General features: G+C 40.4%; 1 protein-coding gene and 1 long non-coding RNA gene across 4 annotated transcripts in view; one reads left to right on the top strand and one right to left on the bottom strand.

Moving 5' to 3' along the window:
- The window catches only part of MTPN (myotrophin), a 60,879-nt gene extending 58,655 nt beyond the window's left edge, over positions 1-2,224 (bottom strand). The window contains exon 1 of the mRNA XM_009003005.4: positions 1,895-2,224. Coding sequence (XP_009001253.1) covers positions 1,895-1,966 — 72 coding nt within the window. The 5' untranslated portion in view covers positions 1,967-2,224. The remainder of the gene's footprint in view (positions 1-1,894) is intronic.
- Positions 2,225-2,383: 159 nt separating this feature from the next.
- The window catches only part of LOC118143774 (uncharacterized), a 258,737-nt gene continuing 241,268 nt past the window's right edge, over positions 2,384-19,852 (top strand). For 2 of the 3 annotated variants that reach the window (XR_013523782.1, XR_013523781.1), the window contains exon 1: positions 2,384-2,458. This is a non-coding gene — a long non-coding RNA (uncharacterized LOC118143774). Of the gene's footprint in view, positions 2,459-13,860; positions 13,983-17,099; positions 17,193-19,852 lie in introns of all 3 variants that reach the window. The other variant, XR_013523783.1, reaches the window with a different exon arrangement.

The raw sequence follows: 19,852 nt of genomic DNA, 5'->3' as shown, positions 1-19,852 counted from the left end.
ATGAATAGGCTATGGTAGTAATATAGAGGAAAAAAGAAAACTGAACATGATAACCTAATTATAAAACTAATTGGAAATAAATCAATCCATCTTTATTGGCACATATTTTCATACAAATATTTTTGTGTAGCTGAGAATTCTTTGGGCACAATTTATCTGCCTGAATGTGGACCTTGGAAATCTCCTACTAGAAATCTTGGTATGCTATCCTTTCACAATTAGATTTTAGACTGACAGATACTGCATGGAGCAGTTCAAGAGTTTAAGTTTTGGAGTCAGCAATTTAGTTCTTGCTTCACAATTTACCATCTCCATAACTTTTCTTAAGTATCCTGCATCTCAGTAATCTGTAAAATGGGACCAATAATAGGACTTACTTCACAGTAGTCACAAGGAGGACATAAAGTAATGTGTCAGGAAAACACTAAATAAACCGTGTTCTTTTGGTAGCTGTAAGTTCAGTTAGTACTTAACCAATTTTTTGTATTTCAAGTGTATCAAATAACATAGGTTCCACCATGGCAGGAAAACAAAAGCCCACTCACTTCCAGAGTATTGTGGTGTCCTGCCACTGGTAAGTGTTCCAAATAATTTCTTCCTTTTAACTTTATATTAAAATAGCCAATAGGTCAGGTTTCAGTCGGCTACCAACTGAGAAGGCAGTGACTAGAAGACAGCCTATCCTAAAAATCCACTGCAAATAACAACTAAGCAGGTAAGCAGCACTCAAAAAGTCTAAATTGTAATGACAGTAAATAGAATAAAGCCCTCAGCAGTTTGCCTTGCAGAATCCTGTAAGTTTTAAGAAACTGCTTCTGCTTACTTGCTTCCTAACACATACCTCTGAAGCAAAAACCCAGCTCAGGTCCTATTCGTTTAAGAGTTAAAATCTAGCCTGAATTCTCACCCTTTTAGAAGGTGACAAAGATGCCATCCGTGGCTGTCATAAAATTATACTTGTTTTGGAAAATTCTTTTTAGATTATCCCTAAATTAAAATCATATGTTAAGTTCTCTCATGATTACAAAAGGCACAGTTTTAGGATGGAAAGGCAGGCTAGCTTGGAATTTTAAGTTTCCCACTCTGCCACAATGTGGATTCAGTTTTATATTTGGGGCTGAGGTTTGAGTTTGGGTTTCTTCATCATTTTACCCCCAAATACACTGTCACTAAATTCCATTGCTATGTACTACATGTGTAAGCATTTCAGGTGAAATCAGGGAGAAGAATGGAATAACTAAAGTTAACATGCTTGTTTAAAAACGATTCAGATATCTTAAACATTCCCAGATGCCAAATATGTATTTGTTGTGGTGGGGGAAAAGGAAAAAGGCCGCACCCAAAGTTAAGACACCACAGTGAAGTGACACCAAGTTTCAGAATTTTAACTATCGCTATTTTCAGTACTCTTTTCACGGTCAATGAATTCTTTAAATTCACACCAGGCCCAGCGTTAAACAAATTGTTCCTCTGATCCTAATTACTTAGCTTACTTCATTTAGTAATGGTTAAGTCCAAGATGGAGACCCACCTCATTCAAAGAAAGGTTTAAGTAACTTTGGTGTAGAAGAGGGCCAAACTCAAATGATCAGCGCTCAGAAGAGACTCTGGATGAACCAGACACCACTCCCCCTCCCCCAAGAGGCCAGGATGTCAAGTAGCGCCTGACTGTATCAACACAACAGTTACCTGACACAGAACGCTACCAAGTTACTCGGACCCTTCTTTCAGTTTAGCTCCTCCCTAGACGCCCCTCTCTCCTTGGTGCCGCCTCCACCCAGGAAGTCTCTCTTCCCGCCTACCCCCATCCCCGCAGTCCAGCTCCCATCAGCTTCTTCAGCCTCATCTCCAGCCCACCTCCGTGTTCTCACCTACTCTTCTCATCCCCGCTTACCTTGGCCACATAGTCTTTCACCTCATCCAAGTCTCCGTTTTTCAGGGCCCACATGAACTCCTTGTCGCACATCACTGCAGCGGGGTTGGCCGGGCAGAAGATGAGGAGGCGGTGGCAGCAGCAAGAGGATGCCGCCGGACAAGAGGGAGGCAGGGCCGCGCGAAGCCGGAGAGAAGAAGAGAGGGCGGGTTAGGCTGCCAGGCGGGCGAGGCAGTTGGCCGCGGCAACCGTTCCGTTCGGGCGGGAGAAAGAAAGTTCTTTTGCGGCCACGGGGCCCAGCAGAGCAGGTTCCGCCTGGCCGAGAAGCAGGAACCTTTACACTTCCGGTTCACTGCCGCTAGGACCCTCCCCCAACTTCCTCTTCCTCTTCTCTGCGGAACGCCCCTCTCTGGGCCCCGCCTCTAATGTCCGCGGCGCCGGCGCCACTACTGGGCATGCGCAGTGTACAGGGGTGGCCAGTCCGGGGGGGATGGGGGAGGAGCCGGGGACAAGTGGGCGGGACCGGGAGGCTGAGTGAAGCGGGCCCAGAGGAGGTCCAGACTGCGAGTGGAGGAAGAGTGAGAGGTATTGTAGATGGGATTAGGACTTTTCTGCACCTAAAGTATTAAAAACTTTACTTTTTAAAAAACAATCTTGGAGGGCATCTTGCTCAGCTTCTAAAAATGTATAGTAAGAATGTTTGATTTGAACTCCTTTCTTTCCTTCCTTTCCCCTTCCCTCCCTACCTTCTACCTTCCCTCTCTCTGTTATCCTGCATTACTGGGCTAAAAACGATGGAATAACGCTATTCCTGCCCTCAAGGAAATCTTCGACACTTAAAACTACAATGTAAATTGAGTATGTTAACTATGTGTAATGTTCTTTGGAGCAAAAAACTTTAGTGTGTGGCGGGGGAAAAAAAGAGAAACAACTCCTCTTCCTGACCAGCAAATGACGTCCAGGAGTAGGAGTACAGTTCGATGCCAAAAAGTGGAGCAAACCAAATTGTCTAGTAAAATTTGCGTTTTTAAAATTTACTGTTTGTTTTTAATGGCTTGAAAGTTTGGAACCGTCCTAGTGAAGTCATTTCTGTGCTTCCTGGGTTTAGTAGCAATGCTACAGTGCACAGCTACCAGGTGAACTGTTCCTGACGATTCTAATGATCCAAGCATGAGTACGTGAACTCAGATCCAATAAAAGCTCTTCTTGGAACTAGAATATACATATAATATATACGCATATTTAACTGTTACTATATATATAACTCATATAGATACAGATCATCTATTATTTGTAACCCACTAAACAAATTAACGAAGCTACTTTACCACCACTGCCATACAGTGTAGGGGTTCTGAACAGACTCTGGAGCCAAATTGTTTAGTTTCCAATACAGGCCCCACTTCTCGCCAATTTTGTGTCATATTGGGCAAATTACTGAATCCCCTTCTTCTACTGAAGCCCATGCTTCAGTTTTCCACATGTGTAGAATGGGGATACCAATAGTGTTTGGAAATGTAGTTTTTTTGCTGTCAATTAGAATCAAATAGCAAATAGGTTTCAAATCAAAAGAAATCCCTCCAAATATTAACAGCTATCTAGATTGTTATTTGTTAATTTTACTCCCTGACAATTAGAAATACAAGTCCACATACCCAACAGGGATACATTTCTGGAAACAAATCTCAAGGAGGAGTTTGTTAGGCAAGTCCTGGAATTTCCATCTCTTCTCCAACACACTCCCACCTGTGTGATTTTTGAGTTACATCATGCTGGGGCTCTTGATTTACATCTTTGGCCAGGTGCAGTGGCTCATGCCTGTAATCCTAGCAGTTTGGGAGGATATGGCTGGAAGATCAGCCAAGGCAACAAAATGAGACACCATCTCTGCAATACACAAAGATTAAAAAAATTATCTGGGTGCAGTGGCAGACACCTGCTGTCCCAGCTACTTGGGAGGCTGGGGTGGGAGAATTGCTTGAGCCCTGGAATTTGAGGCCACAGTGAGCTATGATGGCACCACGGCACTCCAGCCTGGATGACAGAGCAAGATCATCTCAAAAAAAAAAAAATCTTTAACCAGACTTTTCCTATGTGATCCACTCTTATATTTAACTTCTTACTCATTTGGATTTCTCAAACTTAACATGTCCAGAATACGATCTGGTCTCCTGTAGAAGCTAAACCTAGTTATCCCTGATACATCTCTGTAAATGGCAGTGCCAACCACCCTATCACTAAAACCAGAAACATGGGAGTCATAATTGCTCTTCCCATTCTCAACTTTTCACTTATTCAGTCCATCAGTAAATCTTTCAAAACATGTTTTAAATGTGTTCATTTCTTACCATCTTCACTACTTACTACTCCCTGCATCCTCACATATGCCCCCCAACCCTTGCCACTGTCATCATCTCTGTCTACACTGCTATGATGCTATGTGCTGTGATAGCCTCCCAGTTGGTGTCCTATTTTCACTCTTAATATTTCTAGATAATTCCCCACATTAGGAGTTACTCTTTTAAAACTTAAACATGCACTCTTTGTCCTAAGACCTTTCAAAGGCTTCCTATTGCAGGTAGGTTAAAATCCTAATTACTTGGTAAGGCCTTTAGGGCCTTTTGTGCACTGACTGCTGATGGTAGTTGATGTTATCTCCTCTCTCATGACATTCCCTGGACACCCTCATTGTTTCTTTGATTTTGAAATATCTCGTCTTCTCTCAGTTTCAAGCTAAACCAGGCTCATTGCACCCTAAGGCCGTTATGCTTCTTTCTTCTCTGGAATGTTCTTCATCTCAGTCTTGTTCATTCCTTCTGACTTTTGAGGTTTCAATGCAAACCTTCAGAGACACTTCCCAGACCACCCTCTTTAAATAGGTCCCTCAATTACTTACATAGCCCAGCTTTTCTCCTATTTACAGCACGTATTACAAGTATTTTAATTATCTTTTTTGTTTACCTATTCTGGTAAGTATTCATAGTGTTAAACAAATAGTTCCTCTTGTCTGCCATTCTGGGCACGAGAGAGAATTGCTCTTCCTGGCTTGTAGTTGAATAATGTCATGTAACTAATTTTGGCCTACTAGTTAGCAGACATGAAATGAGTCACTTCCAGGCTTGTCATTATAAGACCCTTGAGAACTCCTTCCTTCTACTACAGCAACTAGCAGCATGCAAGATAATGGCTACATAGTCAGTCTTCCTTCCTGCGTAACTACAATAAGCAGAGCACAAGCTCCCTCATCATCCCATAATGGATATATAGGATGAATATGAATTAAACTTTTATTGTTTTCAGCCATTGAAATTGTGGTGTTTATTACCAGAGGAACACTGAACCAACCTTGACTAACACAGAAATTAGTGTCAGAATGGGGATGTTTACTAGAACAAAATCTTTAAATAAATAGCATTGGCTCAGTGGCTGGGGAGTACACAACAAAGGAAGTGAGGAGAAGCCATAAAGATGGTGATTCATATTCACAGGAGTGAAACCTTTAGCAAAACTCCTGTGATAATATGGGGAAGCTCTAGTAGCTCTGGAGGAAAAGGCCAGAAAATGGAAAGCTGGTGGCATGCTGAGTCAGTAACTACTGATCATATAAAATACTGTTACTGGTGGTGGGGTGTCAAGTTTCTGGGCACTGTGAACAAAGAACTGGACAAAACGCACAAAGCAAGAAAAGAATGAGTAACAAAGGCAGAGATTTATTGAAATCGAAAATACACTCTGTAGAGTGGCAGCAGGCTGGAGTAAGCGGCTCATGGGCCTGGTTACAGAATTTTCTGGGGTTTAAATACTCTCTAGAGGTTTCCCATTGGTTATTTGGTGTACACCCGATGTAAATGAAGTAGTGGTCCCTAAATCCGTCTGATTGGTTGCAGGAGAGGACCAATCAGAGCCTGAAGCAAAGTTACAATTACACCCTATGCAAATGTCTAATTGGTCGCAGAAAGTGATGAATCAGAGGCTGGGAGGCAAAGTTATAGTTAACACCCTATGCAAATGTCTAATTGGTTGCAGAAAGTGATGAATCAGAGGCTGGGAAGCAAAGTTACAGTTACACCCTATGCAAATACCTAATTGGTTGCAGAAAGTGATGAATCAGAGATGGGGGTTGGTGGTGGGGGATCACGAGATCAGGAGTTCAAGACCGGTTTCTACTAAAACACAAAAAATTAGCAGGGTGTCGGGGTGCACGCCTGTAGTCCTAGCTACTCGGGAGGCTGGGGTAAGGGAATTGCTTGAACTGAGGAGGCGGAGGTTGTAGTGAGCCAAGATCGCGCCACTGCACTCCAGCCTGGCCACAGAGCAAACTCTGTCTTAAAAAAAAAACACACACACAAAGTTATACTCCTATGCAAATGAAGACTTGGCCTGTAAGCAGCCTGACTGATTGCAGGAGGGGATCAATCAGAGGTAGTTGCAATTTTTTTAAATTGCATTTTAGGTTTTGGGGTACATGTGAAGAACATGCAAGATTGTTGCATAGGTACACATATGGCAGTGTGATTTGCTGCATTCCTCTCCATCACCTATATCTGGCATTTCTACCCATGCTATCTCTCCCCAACTCCCCACCCCCCGCTGTCCCTTCTCTATTCCACCCCACCACAGACCCCAGTGTGTGGGTAGTTGCAATTTTTTATCTGTCATGCAGAAAAGATGGGGGTTGCAAAGGGCGTAGCCTTGAGTCCTTTTGTTATTTGGGCCTGGAAAGCTGGAGTTTTCCTTTCGATTAAGTTTTAGGAAGCCTTAGGTTCCCTGCCTCCAGACTCTATTCTCCTGCCTCAATGCTACAGGCAACGATAAGTTCGGAAAATAACTGTCCAGCTAGCAGTTAGGAATGAAAGTGATTTTAGCGAGCTATAAATTTGGAGACACACATGTTTAGAAGATGCAAGTAATTCTCATTATTATTCATTGAAAAACAAAACTGAGATGAGCAACAAAGGCGATTAGAACCCAGCAAGGATCACACCCATGACTAAAACCTCAGAATAGATTAAAGTGGTACTCCTTGAATCTTTTCAGTTGAACAAAATGGTGCAGATCTTCCCATGATAGAGCTTAATAGATTCAAGGTATCTACACGAAAGAAGTAAAAGAGCAAGTTGTGACCCAGTACAGTGGAGACACACAATCATGGTATGTGCAGCTGGCTTGAATCAAATATGGAAGAAGCTGACTAAATTTTTGAGAGACATGCCAACATGTCTATCAGTCAAGACTAAAAGAAACTGTAAATAGACTGGAAGTGATCATGGGGCTTCAACCTTCTGTGGACAGGAAGTTATCTGAGAAAGCTGCTACTCTAAGGAGAACACATTTTCCAGTGCTCACTTAAGATAAGGACCAGGAGGGTGGGCATGGTGGCTCACACCTGTAATCCCAGCGCTTTGGGAGGCCAAGGTGGGTGAATCACAAGGTCAGGAGTTTGAGACCAGTCTGGCCAACATGGTGAAATACAAAATACAAAAAATTAGCTGGGTGTGATGGTGGGCGCCTGTAATCCCAGATAGGAGGATGAGGCAGGAGAATCGCTTGAACCTTAAAGGTAGAGTTTGTACTGAGCCGAGATCGCACGACTGCACTCCAGCCCGGGTAACAGTACAAGACTCTGTCTCAAAAAAAGATAAGGACAAGGAGAATGTGGTCTAAACCCAAAAGTATCTGAGACAGGTCCTCAATCAATTTAGGAGTTTATTTTGCCAAGGCTAAGGACATACCAGGAACAAATGAAAATGGAATTGCAGAAACAGTCTATGGTCTGTTTCTTACTTCAAAGATGATTTTGAGGGCTTCAGTATTTAAAGGGAAAAAGTGGGCGGGAGGAGAGAAAAGGAGGGTGTGATAATCCATATGTTACAAGAGAAAAGGAGCAGGTAGCAGGTAGAGAAATAGTCAGTTGTGTATTTGTCACATGCTCAGTAAACCAGCATACTTTATTTATATAAGGTGAACATAGAGAAGCTGCCTGTGGAGATGTTTAAGCTTTTATCTGTTGCTATCTACTTAGAAACAATAGGAAAGTCAGCTTCTTGCATGACTTAGCTTTCAACTTAATTTTTATTTTCTTTTAGCATAGTGAACTGGAGTTGTTTTTATTTTCCTTTCACATTTCGCTGCCCTTTTCTTTTAAAAATCTTTCTGAGAAAGCATTTTAGAAGAAAATGAGTGTATGGTTTTGTCTGATCTCTCATGGCTAGGACAGTTTATTCCTAGAGAGACAGGTCCCACATTGTTAGGAAAGCTCATTTTTAGCAGATTGTAAGGTCTCACATCCCACAAAGAAAAGAAATGGGAGAGGAAGAGAGAAAGAAAACAACAGAAAAACAAAAAGTGAAAACAGCCTTGGAAAACTGATACAGGCTGTGTTACTCCGAAGTCCATGCATCAGTAGGCAGGTATAAGAGTGGTTTATGTACATAAATAGGTTGCTATTTTTTTCTTCCAAAGTTTAAGTTGTCTAGTTTCAGTTTGCATGGCTTTAAGAAGAGCACAGCTTAATTCCTAGTGATTTCAATTAAAGAAAAACGGACAAAGAAGGGAAAAAAAGAAGGGAAACAATTGAAAGCATTATTCTGGAGACTTGTAGCCAGGAAAAATTTTAGAATTCAGTCTAAATTGTGGAAAATAATAAAAGCCAGAAACATTAGGCAAGACTAGAATCTAATAACAGGTGTACTATAGTTTAGTTTGAAATGTAATTTTTCTCTTTCCAATTTTCAAATTTTATTCAAGATGAAATCATAGTAGGAACAATTTATGTTTAAAATAAGTTTTAGGGGGCCAGGCACGGTGGCTCATGCCTGTAATCCCAGCACTTTGGGAGGCCGAGGCAGGTGGATCACGAGATCAAGAGATTGAGACCATCCTGGTCAACATGGTGAAACCCCGTCTCTACTAAAAATACAAAAATTAGCTGGGCATGGTGGCACGTGTCTGTAATCCCAGCTACTCAGGAGGCTGAGGCAGGAGAATTGCCTGAACCCAGGAGGCAGAGGTTGCGGTGAGCCGAGATCGCGCTATTGCATTCCAGCCTGGGTAATAAGAGCGAAACTCTGTCTCAAAAAACAAACAAACAAATAAAATAAATTTTAGTTTCACTATACTTGGCTTGATTATTTGCATAAAGTGCAGCAAGAATAATCATTTGCCATGCAGGCTCTCTCTTTTTCTTTATAAAATTGGCTTTGCTGGAAGCTTTTCATAAGGCATCTAAGATTCGAGCTTTTTGAAAGCCTTGAGCCCAGCTAAGAATTCACTGTGCCTGCAGATACCTGTGTGAATTGGGTGAATTCCTTCTTTTTCAAGGTGTCAAGAAAACTCGAGTTTCCTGGGCTTGTCAGAAAGTGACATTCTTTACTTACCACAGGTCAGGACCCTGCAAATAACAATGTATGATCCCAGTTTTTCCAAGGGGCTTTTATTGGCTTCATAGGTCAGCCTCATTTTCTCAAGGCAGTTTGAAAATGTCATTACAGTCGAAGCCTTGATAAAATCACCAGTGTCCCCAATTATGTCCTGTTATGAAAGAAAATAGATTCTTATTGAACTTATGCACAGAGCTGCATTGTCGTAAACTAAGGATATTCACCAAATAGTTTCCAAATTCTGAAACAATTGCAATTAGTTTGAAAGAAAGGAATTGTTTTAAATTTTTCGTATTAGAGTATACTTTACTCAATTGTTAAAAGCTGTAAATAGCTTAAAAGAAGGGAAAACTTTCTGGACTCTAGAAAACAAAACAGAAAGAATCAGCAAATGTTTGAGACATAAAGTCATAAAAGATTATTTCAGTCTTCTGCTAGTTCAGTCCATGCAATTAATTCCTGTTCTGCTTTATATTGAATCAGCAGTCCTCCTGAATACAAAGCTCTCTATGAGAGTCCTGGGAGTTTTCCTTCTTTTTATTCCAATGGCATATTTTCTGAAGTTATTAGAAACCTATATTTAAGAGTACTCCTCAGAGATCTATAGCTGATTATAAACCACCCTATAAAAGGATGAAGTAAAACAATCATGGATGATGACAGTCTTAGAACAGCTACAGGTAAAGACACAAATGGCAAGCAAAGTTGGTTACTTCTGTGGCATACAACAGTTTTACATAATAATTATAATTATTACTGATAACATATACTAAGACATCTCAGAGTCTCAGAATCTCACATAATTTTGGAACACATACTAATAACACACATATATATAAATATAATCAGGCCAGGCCCAGTGGCTGATTATATTTCACAAGGCTCACACTTGTGATCTCAGCACTTTGGGAGGTCAAGGAGGGTGGATCACTGTAGGGCAGGAGTTTGAGACCATCCTGGCCAACATAGTGAATCCCCTCTCTGTTATAAATACAAAAAGTAGCCAGGCATGGTGGCGCACACATGTAGTCCCAGCTACTCTGGAGGCTGAGGCAGGAGAATTGTTTGAACCCAGGAGGCAGAGGTTGAGTGAGCCAAGATCGTGCCACTGCATTCCCGTCTGCCTGACAGAGTGAGTGAGACTCTGTCTCTAAATAAATAAATAAAATCCAAAGAAGCTTAAACACCATTTTATATTTGACAATGCCTCTTGTATGATTTTGTTATACCAAATAAGCTGAATATGTCTCTTTTGGACTTCAGGGGACCTAATATCAAAACAGTAATGAGGCCAAAAGGATTGAATTTATCATTTGATTTTGGAAAGTCTGTCAGATATTAAAAGTTTAAAATTCTTGGTGTCACAAAATACAATCACAAGTCTTGTAAAATTATTTAGCTAACTCTTTGAAACTCAAATATTAAAAAAAAAGGCAAAAACTTTTATTCTTTGAGAAAGGAAACTTACATTACCAAGTAAGCCCTAATAAAGACAGCATGAGGCAATTAAATCTGTCTCTCAAATTTTATAAACAAATTTTTAAATTTTATTTTGTTGTTGTTTTGCTTTTGTGTTTTTTCTTTCTTTCTTTCTTTCTTTCTTTTTTTTTTTTTTGAGACAACCTCTTTCTCTGTTGTCCAGGCTGGAATGCAGTGGCATGATGTCATCTCACTGCAACCTCCACTTCCTGGGCTCAAATGATCCTCCTGTCTTAGCCTCCCAAGTAGTTAGTTCTCAGTAGCTGGGACTACAAGTATGTGCCACCCACCAGGCTAAACCATTACATTTTAATCATCTTGTTCATAAGATATAATTTCTATAAACCTTTTAATACACTTTCATAATTTTGTTTAAATTAAAGAGTGGGTTAAAGCTTTAAGAAAACCTTGTTAATCTGACACAGGGGCTTTTTTGGATTTAATAGAAATGGAGTTTCACCACATTAGTCAGGATGATCTTGCTCTCCTGACCTTGATCTGCCCACCTTCGCCTCTCAAAGTGTTGAAATTACAGGTGTGAGCCACTGTGCCCAGCCTATTCTAACTCTTAGTAACCCTACTTCCAGTAAAAAATCTAGGATTACTTAGTTTAACATAACATGACTTTAAGACTTTAAATTATTGGAAATAATTTTGAGACTATATTTACCAAATTAATCTTACTAAAGATTACTAAAGTCATGTGAACTGAAAAGCCTCTGAACTAGTTTGTATTAGTCTGATAAATGCTTACTTTTCTTTAGGCCAATTAATTAGAGCTCTTTTATATAATTGGTGGTGAAATATTATTTCCACATGCTTTATATAAACATATAGGCATAACAGACTGGGACGGAGATCTTGAAGGCAACAGAGAAACAAAGTCATTTTCTTTTTCTTTTTTTTTGCAGCTGTGAGGAAATTTAGCTAATTATGGTCCTCATTCCCATAATTTGTAATTCTCATTCAGATTTGGCCAAGTCAGGTAAAGGTGGTTAAATCTGATGAGAGAAAGGCTGAAACAACGACAATAACAAACCAAAGAACGTAATTACTGAGCGCTCCAATGGTAAAGAGGAATTAAGATCAACTGGTTGTCAGTCTTAACTTTTAGTCATTAAGGAGAATTTTCAAGACAAAACCCCAATTCAGCTACTTACTAGGAGTGGGGCCCAGGCTCACGACTGCTTTCTACCATTTTAGGAGCAGAAAAAAAACTCAAACTTGCCTTCCCTGTTGGAAGTAAACCAAAAATCCAGAAAGGAGTTGCCTGCAGTCCATCAACATGGAAATAGGAAAACTCACTTTCCTTGTTGAAAGTGAGTAAAACTCCAGAAAAGGAGTTGTACAGCAAAATAAACCTTAGATCTCAACCAAATTTGGGGAGATCAGTGATTCTCTGTAGGGGAAAGCTCTGCAGCTCAGCAAACTGTCCCACTGATTTGAGCAATAAAGGGAGTTCAAGCTGGTACCCAGCACTGATAGATTTGTCAGAGGTCAGGGCCATCTCCCTTCAGAGTCCCTACTGTTGGTCACCAATTTGTAAACCAAAAAGTATCTGAGACAGGTCTCAATCAGTTTAGAAGTTTAGTTTGCGAAGGTTAAGGACATACCCAGAACAAATAAACACGGAATCACAGGACGTCTGCTGTCTGTGCCGTCCTTCAAAGATGACTTCAAGAGCTTCAGTATTTGAAGGTGAAAAGTGGGCTGGCAGGGGAAAGAGGGAGCATGTGATAGTCCACGTGTTGCAAGAGAAAAGAAGCAGGTAGGGGAATAGTCAGTTGTGTATTTGTCTTGTGGTCAGTAAATCAGCACTTTACATAAGATGGTGAACATAGAGTGGCTACCTGTGGTGATGTTTAACCTTTTGTTTGTAGCTGTCTGCTTAGGAACAATAGGAAAGGCAGCTTCTTAAACGATAGCTTTCAGCTTAATTTTTTTTTCTTTAGACATAGTAAATTGGGACCCCATGTTTTATTTTTCTTTCACAGTGGAAAAGAACCCCTCTACACCTTGGGAGGCAAAGGTGGGCGGATCACCTGAGGTTGGGAGTTCGAGACCAGCCTGGCCAATATGTTGAAATCCAGTCTTTACTAAAAATACAAAAAATTAGCCAGTCATGGTGGCACATGCCTGTAGTCCCAGCTACTTGGGAGACCGAGGTGGGAGAATTGCTTGAACCCAGGAGTGGAGGTTGCAGTGAGCCAAGATTGTGCCACTGCACTGTAGCCTGGGTGTCACAGAGCAAGACTCCATGTCAAAAAAAAAAAAAAAAAAAAAAAAAGAACCCTTCTAGAAGGTGGAGTTATAGCCACAGCAAACAATGTGCTAGGGGTGGGGGTGGGAAGGTACCATGGATCAGAATTGAGGCCTAATCAAGGAACATTCCCACCCTGGTTGAGAGGACCCTTGCAACGTCTGCTGGGCAGGATTCCAAGAGTACCACGGACTAATGATGGCTGTTTGTGTCCCATTCTTTCCCCTTTCAAATGGGAGAGCTTATTGTAGGTATCCTGGGAGAATTCCCTTAGCATAATTAAGGACATGAATTAACCAAGATTCATGCCTGAATACACAGTCATGTCTCCTTGACTTGGTGATGGGCCAAGGCAACACCTACAAACGGGGTCTACATACGAATTACTCAAACCCAAAGAATGTTGAGGTCTGCCTCAAAACGCCAAAAACAGAGAATGATCTTAAAGATGGCCATGACAGTTATAGCTGGGATCATGATCTATTATTTTCGTATTACAAAAGTAATACATGAATGCATGCTTATTTTTTTAGAATGTAGGAAAACATCATAATACACAGAGTAAAAAGGGAAAATATCCTTTATTGCAGTCCATAACCTCTTCCTTACACAACCCCACTTATCTACCCATAGATGGCCACTGAAATTGTTCAGCAGAACTGATGATCTCTTAATGTGAGATAGAAAAAACATAACAAAAATAAAAATGGTTTTATAAGTGTATTGTGTATACATGTGTAATTAGGAAAGTGCTAGAAGAAATCAAATATTAATCATGGCATTCATTGAACTGTGAGATTACGGTTGTTATTTGCTTTCTTTCCTATGCTTTTCTACATTTTCTAATTTTCTTTTTCTTTTTGAGACAGTGTCTTGCTCTGACGCCCAGGATGGAGTGCAGTGAGTGGTGTGATCTCAGCTCACCGCAACCTCCGCCTCCAGGTTCAAGCAATTCTCTTGTCTCAAGCCTCCTGAATACATGGAATTACAGGTGCGCATCACCATGCCCAGCTGATCTTTTACTTTTAGTAGAGACGAAGTTTCAACATGTTGGTCAGGCTGGTCTCGAACTCCCGACCTTGTGATCTGTCCATCTTGGCATCCCAAAATGCCTTGCCTCATTTTCTAATTTTCTATATAAAATACTAATTTTATACTTATGTAGAGCAGGATTTATGTCCAATTCAACCGAAGGATTTTCAAGTCATTGCAGTAAAAAGTTCTATAAAACTTGTTAAAGAAAAGAATAATGAGGTAGGCCTACAAGACAGTCAACACAATAGGAACTGACAAGTAGGGGGTTTCACCAGTTTGGCCAGGCTGGTCTTGAACTCCTGACCTCAGGTGATCCACCTGCCTTGTCCTCCCAAAGAGCTGGGATTACAGGTATGAGCCACCACAGCTGGCCATGTGCCACCTCTTTTTTAAGAGGTTGTTTTACACCCAGGCTTATTATTGGGATCTACTGTTATGATCTGTCTTCCTAGCAGCCTTAGAAACATCTTCTTTAAATATTTTAAGAATTAATCCTGATCTCTAAAGAAAAAACACATTCCATTGTAGCAAGTGAGCTAGAGAATAATCTTCCGTATTTTGCAGTGTTGTCTTTATAGTCAGCCTAACCTTTCTGAAGAACTAACTAGATACTTAAAAAATCTTAAATGCCAGAGAAAATATTCTAATGTTTAAGCTTTACGTTTTTTAGGACTTCTTCTAGGTTTAAAAGGTGCTGAAATGTTTGATCCCTTTCATAGTTGATGGTTAATGTAGCATCTTGGAAACTGGTTGAAGAAGGAAAGAGAATCTCAAAAAAAAAAAAAAAGAAGGAAAGAGAACTATCTTTTCTTTTGAGTGATGGACTTTTTAATTATGCTTTTTTCTTTTCCAAACTATTTTTTGCTATGCACATTGACAGGTAGGCAATGTTTCTGTAATATAATTGAGATATCATATTTATACCATTATTTGGAAAAGCCATCCGTATTTTAAAACTATATTGTTGGGCCAGGCGCGGTGGCTCATGCCTGTAATCCCAGCACTTTGGGAGGCTGAGGCAGGTGGATCATGAGGTCAAGAGATCAAGACCATCCTGGTCAATATGGTGAAACCCCGTCTCTACTGAAAATACAAAAAATTAGCTAGGCATGGTGGCACGTGCCTGTAATCCCAGCTACTCAGGAGGCCGAGGCAGGAGAATTGCCTGAACCCAGGAGGTGGAGGTAGTGGTGAGCCGAGATTGTGCCATTGCACTCCAGCCTGGGTAACAAGAGTGAAACTCCGTCTCAAAAAAAAACCATATTGTTACCAGAAAAGTATAAATAAAAATACGTCATGAAGTGCTAAAAAAATAAATAAATAAACCTCTGCTCCAAAAAAAAAAAGAACTTACAAGTAATTCAGTAAATAGCTATTCAATGCCAACACTGTTTTAGTAGTTAAGAAGAAAATGGTGATTAAGATGGGTAAGATCCCTCTTCTCATAGACATAAATATGTCATGAAGGAGGCAGATGATGAATAATACATTAGTAAGATAATTCAGGTAATATTTAATGCTATGAGGAAACTAAAGAAGGGCATGGAAATAGCATATGTTGTTAGGGAGTCACATCCATGAGGCAGGGCAGTCAAAGAAGGCCTCTCTGGGGTGTTTCAAGCTGAAACTTGGATGAGAAGGACCAACCCACTCAACCCTCTGCAGCCAGAGCATTCCAGGCAGAAGAAACAGCTGTTGCAAAAACCAAGGCAGGTATAGGCTTGGTTGATTCAGGGAGTGGGTCGGCTCAGCTGGTACAAATCTGTGAAGGCAAGTCCTGATACTAATGTGAACCTGTTGAATGTATGGTAGGGATTTTCTTGAGAGGAAAAAGTATGACCTATAAAATATTGACAAAGTTTTCAAATGTGGCAAGAGCAACTGCAGTGCTAAAATGGCATTGAAACCACACAGATGCTGGGCACGGTGGCTCACGTCTGTAATCCCAGCACTTTGGGAGGCTGAGTCGAGCGGATCACCTGAGGTCATGAGGTTGAGACCAGTCTGGTCAACAGGGTGAAACCCTGTCTCTACTAAAAATACAAAATTAGCTGAGCGTGGTGGCGCACACCTGTAGTCCTAGCTAGTGGGGAGGCTGAGGCAGGAGAATTGCTTGAACCAGGGAGGTAGAGGTTGCAGTGGGCAGAGATCATGCTACTGCTTTCCAGCCTGGGCAACAGAGTGAGACTCCATCTCAAAAAAGACCAAAACAAAACAAAAACCCACACAGAAAACCTACATAAGTATAAAAGTCAGTTTTTCATTTTCCTTTTTTTTGTTTGCTCATAATTTAAATGTAGATCCAGTGTCATGAATAGCTAAGACGCTTATAGTTGGTTACATTTTTTATTTTGAATTTTTGAGATGAGGCCTCTCTCTGTCACCCAGGTTGGAGTGTAGTGGTGCCATATGGCTCATTGCCACCTCAATATCCCCGGCTCAAGTGATCCTCCTGCCTTAGCCTCCCAAGTAGCTGGGACTACAGGTGCACACCACCACACCCAGCTTTTTTAAAAAAATTTCTTTTTAGTAGAGAGGAGTCTTAGATATGTTGCCCAAGGTGGTCTTGAACTCCTGAGCTCAAGGGATCCTCCTGACTAGGCCTCTTAAAGTACTGGGATTACAGGCATGAGCCACCACAGCTGGCCATAGTTAAACAATTTCAAGATGAGATCTCAAAGAGCTCTCTTCACTATGCCGATTAAGCCCTCTAAAAGTAACGCAGTATCAATACTGTGTTCTAGGCACCAGGTGCTGAGTCAGTGAGTAATAACGGTATAAGAGCTGAGTCGAGTCAGACATCTTAGCATACAGGCCATGTTGTGTGTGCGTTTGCTGGGGGTAGGGTGAGGTGACGTGTGTGTAGCCACGAATCCGGAAGGCCACAACAGTAGGGCTGGACATAAAACTGTGGTCAAGTGTGATCAGGTATGGAGCTAGAGCTGCCTTAGGTACCTCTGCTTCAAAGGATCCAGCTTCATTTTTAAAACAAGAGTAGGCTGTGCTTCAACAGCCTCATTTATGGAAGGTGGAGACAATGAGGGGCCTTGAAATTATGGCTTTGATCCTTCAGAAACTCCCAAACAAGGACTGGGTCCTGGTGGCAGCAGCAGACTCGGAGTGTGGCTGGCTTAGCTGAGAGAAGATGAATCATTTTAGGAAGATGGTGAGTGAATATGATGGAACAGAGATGTTCAGTTTAAACATAAGGGGGATCCTGACTTTTCGTAAAGTTTATTTATGAGCAGAACATTACCGAGATGTTTGAATTTCTTTTTTGTAAATTATATTTCACTTTTTGGTCTTTTAAATGTTTAATTATTTTTAAATTAATTCATATTTGTACATGGAACATGTGAAATTTTGATACATGTATACAATGTGATTTAATAAGATTAAATCAGGGTATTTAGGATATCCATCGTCTGGAACACTGATCATTTCTTATTTGAGGATAATTTATTGTTATTGCCTCGGTTTATAGAAGCAAATGTATTGTCATAGACAGAATAGAATCAATTGGAAAGTGCACTAGTTTTTCTTTTATTAACCATACCTATGTGGATTCTGGTGGCAGATACTACTAGTCACGTTTGGCAGTACCTGAATTTTAGGGCACGTCTCTGGTTGAAATGAATAGTCTTTGAAATGTTAGCTTTGCATTCATAAACATATAATAGAAAAGGCAAATGTTGGTCTGACACAGGTGACAGCAATTGCTGAAACGGACTCTGGATTCATTGTAAGACTGGATCGTTTAGGAGACAGAGATTTAGATGGTACAGTCTGCCATATTGAGTTGAACAAATAAAACCCTCTTAAAGGAAGAGCCAAAATCTTGATGGACTATTAAACAACAATATATCTTAATGAGCAGGCACCAATAACCTGCCAATGCTGGTTACAGCAATGATATGAAGACAATATAACCTCTAATCAGATGCTTCAAGGATAACTTCCAAAAACATGCCTGTAGGTGGAGGGAAATGGATTTTTAGTTCAAGTTGTACATCTTGAAATGTCTGCATTTGTAACATTTCTGACGCTAATAATTCTGAAACAACTTGCTTTGTGTTAACTTACTGAAGAATACATGTGGGGCAAAGGAATCACATTCTATAAAATCGAAAGATGGGTTACTAGGGAACACACAGACATACACAAATAGATTCTAATGTATGTAACTGAGCAATTAATACCTATAATTTACTTTCTTCCAAATAGGCTCATTCCATAGTCTCTGAAGCAGTTCATGCTGTTTTTTTTTTTTTCTGAGATGGAGTTTCGCTCTTGTTACCCAGGCTGGAGTGCAATGGCGTGATCTCGGCTCACCACAACCTCTGCCTCCTGGGTTCAGGCAATTCTCCTGCCTCAGACTCCTGAGTAGCTGGGATTACAGGTGTGCGCCACCATGCCCAGTTAATTTTTGTATTTGTAGTAGAGATGGGGTTTCACCATGTTGACCAGGATGGTCTCGATCTCTTGACCTCATGATCCAGCCGCCTTGGCCTCCCAAAGTGCTGGGATTACAGGCATGAGCCACCGCACCTGGCCCGAGTTCATGCTGTTGACTCTGGGCAATAACATCTCCCCACCCTGTATTGCCAGTAACTGGAGCAATATGAGGTAGGGAGAAGATGTCTCCATGACGTGCTCCTTCAAAAGCTCTGTGCTTCATCCATAGTCAACTGATAAACACTTTCTAATACCCAAAGCTAAAGGACTGTACTTGTTCTTTATGTCACTTATTTCTTTATAGCTTTCCTTATATGGCTTATTTTTCCATACTAATGTCGGAGGAACTAAAGTTCTTTGGGAAACTTCAAATGTTCACATCCTGCAGTGAACTCTATGAATAATTATCTCAGTGTAGCAAGGTCCTCCACTAGAAAGAGAATGAATCTTTTTGTCTGCTTTAGGGTAATTTACTAAGGGAAAAAGAAGACAATTCAAACTTCCATGAGCTGTGTTTTATAAAACATAAACTAAGCCATCAATGAAAGTCTTATAAATGTTAAGACTAAGGAAAATATCATGTATCAATATGTTCAACACATTTCTGCTGATTGAATAAGGCTTGGAGCATAATATTTCTGTTTTAAAGATTATACATATTCTTTCTTTGATCTATTTAATGTCAAATTTTTGTTCAATCACAAATCATAAGATTGTTCTTATCAGAAAATGTGGTATTTTATGATAATTCCTCTTATTTTCTATCCCTAGGCACTATACAGTAAAAATTCAGAACCACATGTATGTATACATTCTAGTAAATTTGGGGAGGGTCCAATTGCAGTAGGACCCCTTCTCTATCCTTCAAAATATGTGACTATGCAGATATACTCTCTGTGTGGGTAGGAGCAAGTGTAATAAATATTGCATGTTCTAGATATGCTGATTTTGTAGCTTACAGCAAATGCTTAACTGGCATGCATGAGACTGCCTTGTCATGGAGGCCTATATGTGTTAACCACAGGACAGTAGAGTGTGGAAAGGAGTTGGGAAGGAAAAGAATAATGGTAAAAACAAACATTATTTTATGTCATAGATTCTCAAATGCTTTTACATGATTTCATGTGCACATCAAACTTACCCTATGCAGTTGGTTTTGTTGTTCAGTAATTTTCAGTTGTGGAAATAAAACAGAGAGAGATTCTGTGACTTTCCAAGGCTATATAGGCTGTAGGTGGAAGAGCTGGATGTCCATCGTGGCTTCAGGACTGTACTGTTTAGAAAAACCACTGGTTCAGAAAATCCATGGTATGGTGAGCACTGAATTGTGTTCATTCAAGTCCCCAGTTGCAATGCACATAATTGAGTAAA

This window comes from Callithrix jacchus, chromosome 11 (assembly GCF_049354715.1).
Source record: "Callithrix jacchus isolate 240 chromosome 11, calJac240_pri, whole genome shotgun sequence".
Lineage (NCBI taxonomy): Eukaryota > Metazoa > Chordata > Mammalia > Primates > Cebidae > Callithrix > Callithrix jacchus.
The sequence above is the reverse complement of the archived record's forward strand: the minus strand, read 5'-3'. Positions and strand labels throughout refer to the sequence as shown.